The sequence below is a fragment of the Oryctolagus cuniculus genome, chromosome 17 (genome assembly GCF_964237555.1).
Source record: "Oryctolagus cuniculus chromosome 17, mOryCun1.1, whole genome shotgun sequence".
NCBI classification, from domain to species: Eukaryota; Metazoa; Chordata; class Mammalia; order Lagomorpha; family Leporidae; genus Oryctolagus; species Oryctolagus cuniculus.
In genome coordinates this window covers 43,315,797-43,329,444 of record NC_091448.1, presented here as the reverse complement: position 1 = coordinate 43,329,444, position 13,648 = coordinate 43,315,797, and the positions used below count along the sequence as shown (strand labels likewise).

General features: G+C 60.9%; 1 protein-coding gene across 3 annotated transcripts in view; it reads right to left on the bottom strand.

Moving 5' to 3' along the window:
• The window catches only part of KSR1 (kinase suppressor of ras 1), a 155,655-nt gene that overhangs the window by 22,392 nt on the left and 119,615 nt on the right, over positions 1-13,648 (bottom strand). For 2 of the 3 annotated variants that reach the window (XM_070061100.1, XM_070061101.1), the window contains exons 4-9: positions 11,242-11,701; positions 7,404-7,408; positions 5,073-5,133; positions 3,036-3,119; positions 1,721-1,782; positions 1,527-1,630 (exon numbers count right to left, since the gene is read on the bottom strand). In XM_070061100.1, coding sequence (XP_069917201.1) covers positions 1,527-1,630; positions 1,721-1,782; positions 3,036-3,119; positions 5,073-5,133; positions 7,404-7,408; positions 11,242-11,701 — 776 coding nt within the window. Of the gene's footprint in view, positions 1-1,526; positions 1,631-1,720; positions 1,783-3,035; positions 3,120-5,072; positions 7,303-7,403; positions 7,409-11,241; positions 11,702-13,648 lie in introns of those variants that run through there. The other variant, XM_070061099.1, reaches the window with a different exon arrangement.

Here is a 13,648-nt window from a genome sequence, read left to right as displayed (position 1 = left end):
CCCAGTGTCTGTTGGCCGAGGAATTCCTTTCCCACCTGCTGAGGAACTGGCATTTGGGTCTGGGACGCACTGGTTGGATCCAGGGCCCCACCTGAGACAGATGCCCCCTGCAGCCCTCTCTCGGGTGGGCCTTTGGCCCTGCTAGGGCCAAGCTGCTGGGTGGTCCCAGCTAGCAGGTCTGCGAAAGAGTGGGGCAAGCACTTAGGAGGCACCTGCTGGGCACTGCACGCTCATCTGTCACGTCTCCGGGCCACCATGCCCTGGCACAGGACTTGCTACTTCCATTTGAGGACGTGGAGGCCCAGAGGAGTGAAGGAAATTGCCCACAGACACCAGCTAAGAGCTGCAGAAGCTGGATAAGACCTCCTGTCGAATTCCCCTAAGCTGCAGAAGCCCGGGCTGGGGTCTCCTCCCCACCCTCTGCCCCTGCGAATGCCTTTCACCACCCCCGCCCCGTTCCCCCTCCCCAGGGCTCGCTGCCACATCCTCTCCCTGGCTCTGGCTCTCAGCCATGAGATGCTGGTGCAGTTCGCAGGGGTCTCTGTGCTGGGATCCGGCCAGACTCCACAGCCAACGCCTGTGCCCAGGGCCAAGTCCTTCGCCTCCCTGGGCCCCTGCGCTGAGCTCTGAAGCGGGACCGTGGTAGCACCCAGGGTGGGGTGGGGGGGAGGAGGGAGCTGCTGCCGCAACCGTGCTGCCAGGCCGCTGACAGGGTGCGGAGCGACCTGGTGGTTTCTGTCTGAAGCAGGCCCCGTGTGAGTCACGGTTTACTTACGAGAATTCACTTGACGCAGTCATCGCTATCATGCTTGGAAAAACCACTCAGCACAGGGAGAAGGCAATCAGTGTAACACACAGAGCTGAAACCGGCCAGCCACCACCTGCCCTCTGGCTGGCGGCTGGCAGGGGGCCTGCTCTGCCCTGGGCATTAAAGAGGGGACCGGCTGCTGTCAGGGAGGTGGTGCAGGCGCTGCAGGGCAGCCCTGATGGAGGCCTTGCCCTTGGCACATTGAGAAGCCAGGAAGAGACCTCTGTGCTCAGGGGTCCCTGTGTTGGGTCCAGGAGCCTCGCGAAGTCAGCTCACAGCCACCAACCCATGTGTGTGTGCCGGGCAGCGCGGGGTGAAGGGTGCGGCCGTGGGCATTTAAAGCAGGACAACAGAAGTGGGCAGGCCTGTCCTGGCAGACGGGCTCCTGCCACCTTGGGCTCAGGCCTTGGCACCCTGAGTTTGCCTCTTGCTCTTGGGGGGCCCCAGGCTCAGTGTCCTTGGCACACTGGGGTAACACCAGCTCATGCCCTTCAGAGTGTCTATGGGGGCGAAGGGAACACGGAGGGCAGAAGCCCCGTGGGCGGCGATCGTGGCCACGTGACCACTGCTGGACGTGAAGGTGAAGTCAGGGCCAAGGAGAGGTCCCAACGCCCACCCCCACCTGCCCGGGCCGTGCGTCAGTCACCTGTGCCGGCCAAGCCTCTGCGGGAGGGGCGCCTCACAGACAGGAGCCGGGGCGGCAGCTGTCCCCACCTACCTTCTTTGTCAGTGCTTTGGGGAGGGTCCCGAAGTGGGGTTCGGCTGCTCTGTCCACCGGGTTGTTGATGTCCGAGGGCACAGATTCCGTCCTCCGAAGGGTTACTGCTGGTGGGGGGAGGGGAGCCTCAGCAGGGGAGCGGTGGGACCACAGCCTCCGCGAGTCCGGAGGGGGCGGGAGGGCAGAGGACTCACGTGGCAGGAAGGAGATCCTACAGGCGGGGGCTTCCTTTGTGCACTTGTTGTGACACTTCAACCTGGCGAAGGGGGCTGCGTTAGCGAGGGGAGGGGCTCCAGGGCTGCGCACGGGGGCTCGGAAGCCCGGGCCAGGCAGCTCCATGTAGCATCCCTCTGCCCCCTGTGACAGCCATGGTGGCCACGAACTGCCTGGCAGACGTGAGCTCAAAAGCGTGGTCCCCCTGACACTCATGGCCTCGGTGGCCTCTGTCTGCCTAGTGCCTGTCCTTCTGTGTGCCCGGAGAGCAGGTCTGATCACCCCTGAGCCTGACCCAGCGTGACCCACGCTTCGGCCTTTCGAAAGATGAAGAGACCTGCCACCTACTTTCGGAAAGCTCGAGATACCCGAACTTTAAATAATGCCAGGCAAACACCGGCATTACTGAGAGACCCCAGGGAGGCCGGGTGGCCCCTCCTTCCAGCACGGGGCCACGTGGTCTGAGGGTTGGCACTGGGCCAGGAATGCAAAGAGCTGGGTTCTCCTCCTGGCCCTGCCTGCTCCTCTGGGTTTCAGTGTTCTCGCCAATGAAATGGGCTGACAGCTGGTGCCCTATCAGCCTCACACGGCAAACGCGGGGCAGCCTGGGGCTCAGGGTCATCCTGTGCTCTCCACAGGAAAAGCACTACTTGAATGGCGGGTCCTGGATTAAAGCCAATGGCCAGGAGCCGGCGGGGACCTAGACCCGAGGGAAAGGTGGCACTCCCTGGAGATCAGGAGACACCAGACCCAGGAGCAGGCACGAGTCGCTTTCCTGCATACTGATTCTGATTCTTGGAGCACTCCTCTGGGAAGCAGCTCCGCAGTCAGAAGCGACAAAACCAAGGCCCAGAAAGGGCATGCACCCTGCCTCAGGTCATAGAACAATGTGGGGGGCAAAGGGGACCAAGACCCCAGGGCCACGTCCACAGGGGGAGAGCAGAGGACGTGTTCTGCTCACCCCTCCTCCCCCCTCCCCCTGGCCCTCCTTCCCACCAGAAACCCCACGGCGTGAGAAGCCTGGGTGGGATCAGGCCGGCAGACGTCAGCTCTGCACCACAGCCTGTCCCGGGTTCCCCGCCCGCGTCTGCTAACACACCAGGCTGCGCTGCAGAACGCCTTCCAGTCCCGAGTGCTCTCGCTGCTCGCTGCCTTCTCCACACAGACGTCCCCTCCAGCCCAGTCCCCGTGTGCCGGCCGGCTGGGTCCCGCAGGAAGCCCTGCCGATCCCCGGGACTCTGACTCAGCCTGAGGCCAGGACTCAGCAGGGCCGTCCCTGCCGCCCCGAGCCCGCACCTGCAATGCTTGCACTTCACTCCGAACATCATGCTCTTCTGGCACACGTGGCACACCTGCGACAGCCAGGACTTGGTGGAGAACCTGCAGGGGGTGGGGGGACAGGACAGGTGCTCAGGCTCACGCAGGTAGGGAGCGGGGGCCTGGCCACGGCGTGGTCCCAGGGCACTGAGACTTGGCTCCACCCCAGAGCCCAGGGGTCCTTCTCCAGGGACCACCGCTCCTCCCCAGCCATGGAGTCCTCACTGCCAATCCCCTTGAGTCAGTGTAGACTTCGTGCCAACCCAGAAACAGCGATGAGAACAACCAGTGTGCACGTCCTCTGACCCAGCGACTCATCCGGCAGACACGCTCACGCTGTCACACGACAGAGGGACACGTTCCACCTGGAAATCACCCGTGAGTCCACCCACAGGGGCCTAAGGACAGCCCATCGAGGGAGGGCTAGGGAGCACTCGTCAGCCAGCACATAAAACAAGGGCTCTTTTAGTCCAAATGTGTTCTCCAAATCACACTGTCAGGTGAAAAGGAGAAGGTGCCACACGATGTGGTTCCATGGCCACAAAGTTCAAGTACAGGAAAAACCGATCTGTAATGACAGAAAGTCCCATATCTTCACAGAGCTGATACCTGCAGGTATCTGAGAAACTCCACCAGGAGATCCTCACGACAGGGCTACAGGACAGCCAGGTCTGGGCCCGAGGGGCAGGTGCTGGGGGGGGGGGTGGGCTGGCGGGGGGAGGGGAGGGGATAAAGCTGTCCTGGGCCAGCGAAGGATCATGGGACAGCTCCCCCCTCCCCAGATGATTAAACTGGAACTCTGCAGGCCTTCTTGTCAAGAGGGTGTGAGCCTGACCTCATTGTCTCAAGCCCAAGCCCCAGGGTAGGTGGGGCAGCCGGGCAAGGCGGGGGCAGGGCTGTGCGCTGGCAGCCACAAGAGGAAGCAGCAGCCTGGGAAACGCTGGGCCAGGCTGGCCTGGTCCCAGACGCTCTGGGAAACCACAGGAGCATTGAGGCAGAAGAGGGCACGGTGCCAGCTTGGTTTCCCTCGGGAGCCCCAAGTTAATCCTGTGGCCGGCCCGTGAGGCTCAGGGCATGTACCCTTATGATGGGACTGGGAGGAAGATGCCACCACCCCATTTGCATATGGGGAAACTGAGGCTCAGAGCAGCTGCTGTCTACAGCTCACAGGGGGATAGGTGGAGTTCCTGACTGCAAAAATCCCTTTAGTGGCCCCTGGAGGACCACGGCTGACACCCCAGGGGTGGCTGACTGTTGCTTTCTCCCAGCTGTCCCTGAGAGCCCTGACTCAGAATACAGGTGCCCCGGCCCTGACAGGGCTTCAAACACAAACCTTGGGTACCTCCTGGGCGTCAGTGCTGCCCCCAGGTGTGAGCTCAGACATGCTTCTCACTGCTGGGGAGCCCAGGCCAGCCTGGCTCACAGCAGACGGCAGCTCACGCACCCTGGGGGCAGGGGAGGCCTGTACGAGTCCCCGGGGGCCCTTACATCAGCCCCGAACAGGGGCAGCTGGAGCATGGGCTTCCCAAGCCCGAGGCAGAGAGAGATGCCCTCCAGCCCACGGCTGCCATCCAATATCAGCCTCGCGAGCGTCGAGGCCAAGACCGCGGGACAGTCCCCATCACCAACCCCGTCAGCCCTCCCCAGCGGGTCTGAGCGGCGGAGTCAGGAAGTCGTTGGAAATCCCGATCACCAGGCGAGGAGCTCAGGGAGGTGCATCTCCAACAAGCTCCACAAGGGGCTCTGGCACGTGGCCAGCGTCACACTGGACACAGAGCAGCTCCTGGCTCCTCCTCCCTGTGACCGTGACCCTATTGGTGGGGTGAGGAAGGGATGCAGGCAGGGGCTGGAGAGGCCCCAGCAAGACCACGGGGCCGCGGGTGACGAGGCAAGGGCTCTACGTGGGTGCAGGACTGTGTCACACACAGACGGGCAGGGAGCCCCAAGAGACAGTAGCCAGGGCGGATTCCCCAGCCCTGCTCTGCACCCCCTCCTGACCCAGGCGGCTCGGCCTACCTGTGCGTCACAGAGAGTCCGATGTCCCTTCGTACCATCTGTGGGGATCCGTGTGGGAGATCTGCAGGGAAAGGGGCCAAGCCCGGCAGTCAGGGGGACCCCCGCCTGGTTGCAGGCTGGGTGGGGGCACAGGGTTTAACACATAGGGGAGAGACATCCTGGAACCCATGTCTATCAAAACAGGGTCAGAGCAAGCACAGTGGCCCTGTTCTTGCCTCGCTTCTCTGAGGCCCGTTACTGCCCAGCCTCTGCGGTTGGCCCAGTCTGCTGAGCCTGGGCGGTTTCCAGCTCAGGTGCAGGCAGGCAAGCTCAAGAAGGGGCCAGGCACAGCCAAGGTGAAGGCCAAAGCCCTCCACGTCCCAGTCTCTCGCACTCCCTCATGGACGAGGCCACAGGCCACAGGTCTGCAAGGGCTTTGCTCAGGTTACTTCCTGTTGAGCGGGTCGGAGTTGTCGGCCTCTGGGGACAGGTACAAGGCCAGCGAGCTCTGCAGCTCAGCGCGGCCCCGTGCAGCCTGCAGGACGCTCCTCAGAGCCACCAGTGCCAGATCCCGTGGGTGGAGCGAGCGCAGGTGCAGCTGTCCCACACTCCCCCCGGGTCAGCCCTGCCTGTGGCTGTCTCTGGGGCTACCTGGGGCACCCCTTCCTCTGCTGAGAGAAGGGCTACCAGCTTCCCTTCTGCCTGCCTCCCTGAGGGCGGCCTGGGCGCTTGTTCTGCTTCCAGATTCCCCATGAGGAGAGGCACCCTGTTTTCCACATAGCAGGTCTGGGAGATGCAGGAGCAGCAAGAACCAATCTCTCTGCCCGCTGGTGGCCTGCATGCTCAACTCACGTGGCCCTGTCTCCTTCTGGAGCCCCTGGCTGGGCGCCAGGGGTCTGTAAACCCCCTGGACCAGTCAGCAGGATGCTGTGGGCTTTTCCCTGCCAATTAAGACCTTCATGCAGTGATCAAAGGACCCAGAACACGCAGGAGGACAGTGCCCCGGCCATCTGTGGCCAGCTCACGCCCTCTGAGTCAGCAGCCCCTGATAGGCAGCCACTGCCCCTCGTTGGCCAACTGCTGGCCCTGCACACAGCTGGTGCTCACTCAGAAAGTGCTGGTTCTCTGAAAGCCAAGAACACAGACCCATCCACCAGAGAAGCCCATGCCGGAGGCACTGGCACCTCCCACACCAAGGGCATTCTGATGACAAAAGGCCCAGCGCTGCCCTGCTGCTGATCGGCAGCTCTGGTACATCTGGGGTACGTCCCAGCTCCTGCCCGGGGCCTAGCCTACCCTGCAGGAGCCACAGCCAGCAAAACACACAGGTTATCTGGCAGCCACAGAGAAGACGAGGCTCCAGCCATGCAGCTCTGCATGCAGGCTGCGACTTGTAACATCTGCCCCTGGCACAGGACAGGAGAGTGGGGTGGCACACGAGCCGGGGCATCCACTCTCTCTGAGCTAGATGGAAATATTGGCCCTAAGGGTCAACAGCTGCACTGTCCCCATTCCTGGGTCACCACAGGGTCTGGAAGATGACAGATCCTCGGCTGTGCAAGGGACAGAGCTGCTAGATTTTCCTCCAAGGCTCTGTCAAGAGCCCTGGGAACCACGGATGTCTCCCTTCCTTACCCCCGTACCGGCTCCACCATGCCAAAGCACAGCTGCTGCCTCCGCCATTGCCAAGAGCCCACCCCAGATACACCCCCACTCAGCCAAGAAACGGCGTCTTGCCCAGGCAGCAGACAGACACTTCTGGACTTCCGCTTGGACAACTGGAAGCGAGTCCACAGGCACAACAGCTTCGCTCTGCTTTGGCTCCTGGGGGAAAGGCTGCACCGCATAGCCGTATGTAAGAACTTGGGGAGGGCTGCTAGAGCTTCCTCCTCCTGCCCTAAGGGGGAGCGGCACCCTCTGGGCTCTTAAGGCCTCCTGCAGAGCTGCCCCTGAGAAGGTCCTTGTCCTAAATAAGGGGTCTGGAGACACGGGCTGGGGTCCGAGCTGGCTGTGGCCCACCTATGCTGGCAGATGGTGGTGACCTCTCTTCACCGCGGCAGCCCAGTGGGCAGAGCACCTGCCACAGGGGTCCAGGTGGAAACGGGCTTGGCACAGGCTTGCCCCCAGATCAGGGTACTGTCCAGGTCTCTGCTGCCCAGAGAGGAGCCGCTCGTGGGGAGGTGGACGGCTGCCTCTCTCCCTGGGCGGCTGTCACCAGCACCTCTGCTCCTGGGCCATGCATGCAGAGGCCCAGTGGGCTAGGAGAGGGTCAGAAGAATTCACTCCCGACGGGGACGGCGACACGAACGCCACTCCCGGCGACAGAGGGGACCAAAATGAAATCTCTCTTACCAAACCTGGAGGAGACAAAAAGGAGAGAGAGGGATTATGTTGGCGTGCTGCGTCAGCGTGTTCTAGAACATTCTTCCTGGGAGACAACAGGCAAGGGGCTGGGATGTGGGACTCTGAGGCCTGGCTTGGGGCCAGGCTGCCAAGCGACTGTGGGAACCTCCGCCCGCCCTGTGGGGAGGGACACTGTCTCCACGCAGAGAGCCACAAGGGCCCTGGCTGAGCTTTCCCAGGGGACATGGACATCATACCCTGTGCTGTGCACTTTAATGCACTAGCTTACGCAAGCCCAGCCAGCCAGCATGGTTGCGAGTTTACCCCATTTCACAGCTGAGGAAACGGGCGTGGGACCCACTGGTGGGGCGAACCCAGGATCCAGACAGGAGGAGGGGGCCGTCTGCTGGAGAGGACACAGCTGGGCCAGGAGGGCAGAGAGAACAGCTGTGCGGAGTACAAGGGTGGCCCCACGGGGAGGGTCAGGCAGGGACATGCCCTCAGCGACATCCCGCCTGGGGCTGCACAGTCCCCTGGGGCCCTGGGGGATCAGCCAGGGCAGCAAGGTGGCCTGCGTGTCCCTGTCTGGTGTCACCTGCCCACGGGCCTGTTCTCTGCCTGGAAGGTGGGAGTAAGGCTGCCTGTGCTCTTCTCAGGAGAAGAAGATACAAAGGCATGGGGTGGCCCACGAGGCGTCTCTGACCAGCCCAGACTGTGGTCCACAGCCCCTTCCGGCTGGACCGGGAGTAGCAGGGTGGGTATCCCTGGGTAGCAAGCTCATCACAGCTGCCCAAGTCTCTCCTGGAGTGCGCCCAAGAGCCCGCACCAGGACAGAGGAAATAAGCCCCTGCCACCCAAGGCAGACCTGACCTTGGGAGCCCCCAGAAAAAGGGGTGCTTGTGTCAAGTACCCCAACCCTCAGGGGTACCCACAGGGAAGAACACCCAAAGGAAACACTGTCCTTTCACGTGCTCCCAAACGGTAAACCGACAGAGGTGATCTTTGTAAAAACAACAGTGGCTTAAACGTCCATCACGGGGCCGGCACTGTGGTGCAGCGGGTAAAGCTGCTACCTGTGGTGCCAGAGTCCCATATGGGTGCCAGTTGGAGCCCTGGCTGCTCCACTTCTGATCCAGCTCCCTGTTAATGTGCCTGGGAAAGCAGAAGAGGGTGGCCCAAGTGCTTGGAGCCCTGTACCCATGTGGGAGACCTGGAAGAAGCTCCTGGCTCCTGTTTTCAGATCAGCCTGGCACTGGCCATAGTGGCTTTTTGGGGAGTGAACTAGCAGATGGAAGACCTCTCTGAGTGTCTCTCTCCCTCTGTGATTCTGCCTTTCAAGTCTCACTTGGCGTGTCTGAGTTCAACTCCCAGCCCTGGCTCCCAACTCCAGCTTCCTGCTAATGCAGATCCCACGAGGCAGTAGTGATGGCTCAAGTGACTGGGTTCCTGCCACTCACATGGAAGACCTGGGTTGCATTTCAGGCTTCTGGTTCTGGCCTAGGCCCACCCCAGCGGTCGTGGGCATTTAGGGAGTGAATCAGCAGATGTGAACTCTCCCTCTCCTCCCTCTCTCTGCTTCTCAAATAAATAAGAATAATTAAAATTTTAAAAATAAGGGTTAAGTCACCACTTGCAGTGCCAGCATCCCATATGGGCACTGGCTCGAGTCCCAGCTGCTCTGCTATGGCCTGGGAAAGCAGCGTAAGATAGCCCAGGTGATTGGGCCCCTGCACCCACGTGGGAGGCCCAGAAGAAGCTCCTGGCTTCAGATTGAGCCCTTGGCAGCCATTTGGGGAATGAACCAGCAGATGGAAGACCTCTCTCTGTCCCTCCTCTCTCTCTGGGTAACTCTGCCTTTCAAATAAATAAATACATCTTAAAAAAAAAAAAAAAAAAAAAAAAGAAAGAAAGATGTACTGAGCTGGGAGCTGCCTGGTGTGATGCTGTCACACACGTCAAGGTGAGCACAAGTCACAGGACAGCGTGCACCATACGTGACAGTCATTTGTGGTTTCAGCCAAATATGCCAGCTCTCCCCCTCTGGGTGCACAGGAGGACGGCCCTTGCCAATTCCCTGCCTTGGGTGGGGCCCCGACCAGGGAGTGGAAGGAGGACAGCTGTCCCGCAGAGTCTGTGGGGGCGGGGCCCGGGCCCCCGGCAGAGGCTCCAGTGCCTCAGGCGCAGTGTTCGCTGAGAACCTGTGCACACCGCTTCCGCACACTTGGAATCATCCCGGGTTTCCGGATAGCGCTAACGCAATGCAAAGGCCGTGTAAACAGCTGTTACGCACTACTGCTCGGAATAACGACACAAACCCGTCATCATGTCAGTGCATCACGAGCCTGACTACAGAGGCCACGCGTGACATTGGCAGTGACACAGGACATTGGCAGCGATGCGACAGTTTTTCCCTGAACTTTTCAATCCTGGTGAGTTGACAGCAGGTGTGGAGCTGGCATTCAACCAACAGTGTCCAGGACCTGAATGCCCCATTCCCTCCGCCACAGGGGCCAAGCACATGCCAGAAAGTGGCTCTTTGGCCAGCCTGGGACCTGAGAGAGTCTGACCCACCTGGACAGTGAGAAACAAGTCTTCCTTGTTCTAAGCCCCAGAGCTGTGGGTGCGCTCATTCACGTGGCCTCACCCAGCCTACCCTTTGTGTGTGTGCAGACAGGAACCAGCAGGATTCAGCTCAGCCAGCTAAGGCCGTCAGGGCCTAGTGTGAATGGGGAGTGCCTGTGGCTCCCACACTGCACAGTTCTGTATGGCTGACTTCCTTGTCTTTTGTGCACACTTTCTTTTTTTTTTTTTTTTTTTGACAGGCAGAGTGGACAGTGAGAGAGAGACAGAAAGGTCTTCCTTTTCCATTGGTTCACCCCACAATGGCCGCTGTAGCCAGCGCGCTGCGGCTGGCATACCACGCTGATCTGAAGCCAGGAGCCAGGTGCTTCTCCTGGTCTCCCATGGGGTGCGGGGCCCAAGCACTTGGGCCATCCTCCACTGCACTCCCGGGCCACAGCACAGAGCTGGACTGGAAAAGGAGCAACCGGGACAGAATCCGGCGCCCGGACTGGGACTAGAACCCGGTGTGCTGGTGCCACAGGTGGAGGATTAGCCTATTGAGCTGTGGCACCGGCATTGTACACACTTTCATGATGAGAATGGCAGGCAAAACTCCTGGTGCGGGGCCAGCACTGTGGCACAGTGGGTTAAGCCGCTGCCTGCGATGCCAGCATCCAGTGGAACTGGATGCCAGCATTCCAGTCCTGGCTGCTCCACTTCCTATTCAGCTCCCAGCTAATGCACCTGGGAAGGTAGGTAGATGGACCAAGCACCTGGGTCCCTGCCACCCAAGTGGGGACCTGGATGGAGTTCCTGGCTCATCCCTGGGTGTTGTGGTCATCTGGGGAGTGAACTAGCAGATGGAACACTCTCTCTCTCTCTGTAACTGTGCCCTTCAAATACATAGCATAAATCTTTTTATTTATTTATTTTTTGACAGGCAGAGTGGACAGTGAGAGAGACAGAGAGAAAGGTCTTCCTTTTCTGTTGGTTCACCCCACAAAGGCCACTGTGGCCAGCGCACTGCGCTGATCCGAAGCCAGGAGCCAGGTGCTTCTCCTGGTCTCCCACGCGGGTGCAGGGCCCAAGCTCTTGGGCCATCCTCCACTGCCTTCCCGGGCCACAGCAGAGAGCTGGACTGGAAGAGGAGACTAGACTGGACTAGAACTGGACTAGAACCCAGGGTGCTGGCGCTGCAGGCGGAGGATTAGCCTATTGAGCCGCGGCGCTGGCCCATTGCATAAATTTTATAAAACCTCGTGGTGGCTGCGGCGGGAGCACTCACCGCATGGGGGTGACGTCGTCGATGCGGTTCCCGAGCTGCGACTCGTGGGACTTGCTCCGGGTGAGCGTGGGGAAGCTGGGCAGCAGCTGGAAGACCTTGCGGCTGGGTGGCGGGGGCGTCCGTGGCGGCTTCAGCTTGGCATGCCGGCGCAGCTGGGGCGTGGCGGGTGGCGTGATGAAGCTGTGCAGGGCGCGGGGGGTGAGCCGGCCGCTGGCGTGCAGCGGGAGGCAGGTGTCCGAGAGGCCCTCGCTCAGGCCAGGGGCTGCGGAGTCCGAGGCGGGCAGGGCTGACACGGAGACGGAGCGTGGGCCCTGGGTGCTGCTGCCCCCTCTGCCCAGCTGGGAGCTGCCTGGTGTCCAGGGCAGGCTGGCTGGAGGGAGGGTATCCGTGGAAGGCCCAGAGCCACTTTCCCGCCGAGCATCCACTGAACTCCAGCCCGAGTCCTCTTTGTGCTCTCCTCCTGTGGGTCAAGAAGCTGAGTCGCAGATGGTTGGGGCTGGAACAGGTGAAGGGACTTAGGGTCCAGAGAGGTTAACTGCCTTGTCCAAGGTTGCACAGAGCATCTGTGGAAAGCTTCAGACACCAGCCTGTCCCCGGTTTGTAAGAGCATCTCTCGCGCACATGCAGCATTCACACTCTTGCTGACGGTGAGGCCCCCAGGGCGGGTGCTACTCTGAAATGGGCTTCACAGAGCGGGGAAGGAGGCCCAGGGAGGGAATGGCTTGTGCTGGGCTCCTGCGGGCAGGACTGGGGGTGCAGGCTGGGAAGCCCACCCGAAAGCTGATGACCCCTTTACGGGTTAGGAAAGGGAAGTTGGGTGTGTGAAGGGAAAAGCCTGGGGCAAGAAAATCCAAACAGCAGGAAAGAGGGCTGCCCTGGGCTGCGGAACAAAGATCCAGCCAGAGAGGCTGCAAAGCCATTTTCTTCTGAGAGGTGCCCGTGAGGGGCTTCTGGTTGCCCCCACTGGGAGCTGAGCCCCAGGAGAACCCGAGGTTCCGTGGGGCTCTGTGTCGACGGTGCAATCCGTCCACTGCTCCGTGTGCAGGCTGGGTGCTGGGTGCAAATGCACAAGGCAGACAGACCTGTCTGCTGTGCCCACAGAGGCCCATGGGAGCTCTCAGTGTGTGGAGCACTGGGACAGGGAGACGCGTCTGCTGAGACAGTGGCCTGGGGAGGCTGGGGTCAGGGCTGAGGCAGCTGGGGGTGGGGAGGGGGAAGGGTGTCCCGGGCAGAGGGAGCAGCGTACGCACAGGGAACAGCACGCGGCACCTTCCATCACTACAGAGTGTTCCGTGTGCTTTGCGAGGTCAGGGCAAGGCGGGGACAAGGCTGGAGGGCTCAGGGCGGCACGGCCAGCTCAGGGAGGCTGGTCTGTCTGCTAAGGACTCCGGGTTTGTTCCTGTAGGTCAGGGGAGGGCAACCTTTACTCAGCCACAGGCTGTCTGGGTATTTACATCGGCATTCACGGGCCATATAGAACCATAAACTTAATAGCCAGCCTGCGGTAGACGTGCTGAAGTCCAAGTCCTGCCTGCGGTTGCCTTGGCGGGGCCACGGCGGTGGGGGCGGGCGGTACTAATGGGCGAGCTGCGACAGCAGGAAGGAGAAGACACCCACTCCCTCTCTCAGAATTATCCACACGTAGAGCGAGGAAGGTCAAGGCTGACCCAAAGTGACCTCTGCCCTGGAGGCCTTTACCACGTCCTGCAGAAGCCCTGCCTCCCACAGCCCCCGTGACAGGGGAGGTCACCCACACCACCAAGGTCGGTCAGCAAAGGCAACAGTGGGATGGGAGGTGAACCCCTCAGCCCTGACCACAGCGCTATGCCTCCTCCCATGATGCCATGCGTTCTGAGGAACCCACACTGGGTCAGCTCTGGGTCAGAGGTCAGAGGTGATGAAGCCCCGCCTCCACAGCCTCCCCAAGTCATGAGCTTGGTTTGTACTTTCCCCCAGGTTCATGGCACAGGGAGGCAGGACGGGTCGTCCTGCCTCTGATTTACACTTGAGCTTCTCTACTGGCCTGGGGGAGGCACTGAACACAGGTTTCTTGCTAAGTGGATGAAGAACAGATTCCATGAATCTCTGAGCAAGTCTGCCACCCAGGGAAAGAAGCCCCACATTCTTCAAACAGCCTATTTAATCACTGTTGCTCTGGGCCAGCTCAGGGATGGCAAACAGGTCTTGGTGCACAGGCCAGTGCCAGTCAGTTGGCAGTAGCCACGCTGGAGTCACTCAGTATAAGCATTCACGGATTGATTAGTGATGTCTGCTGTGGGTGAAGGATAGGGAGTATCAGCGGGAATGGTCGTCCCTATGCACCAGCACAAAGAACCATCGCTCACTCACCCTCTAGGACCAGAGACCATAGTGCAAATGGCACCAACATAATCCATCACCCCACAGG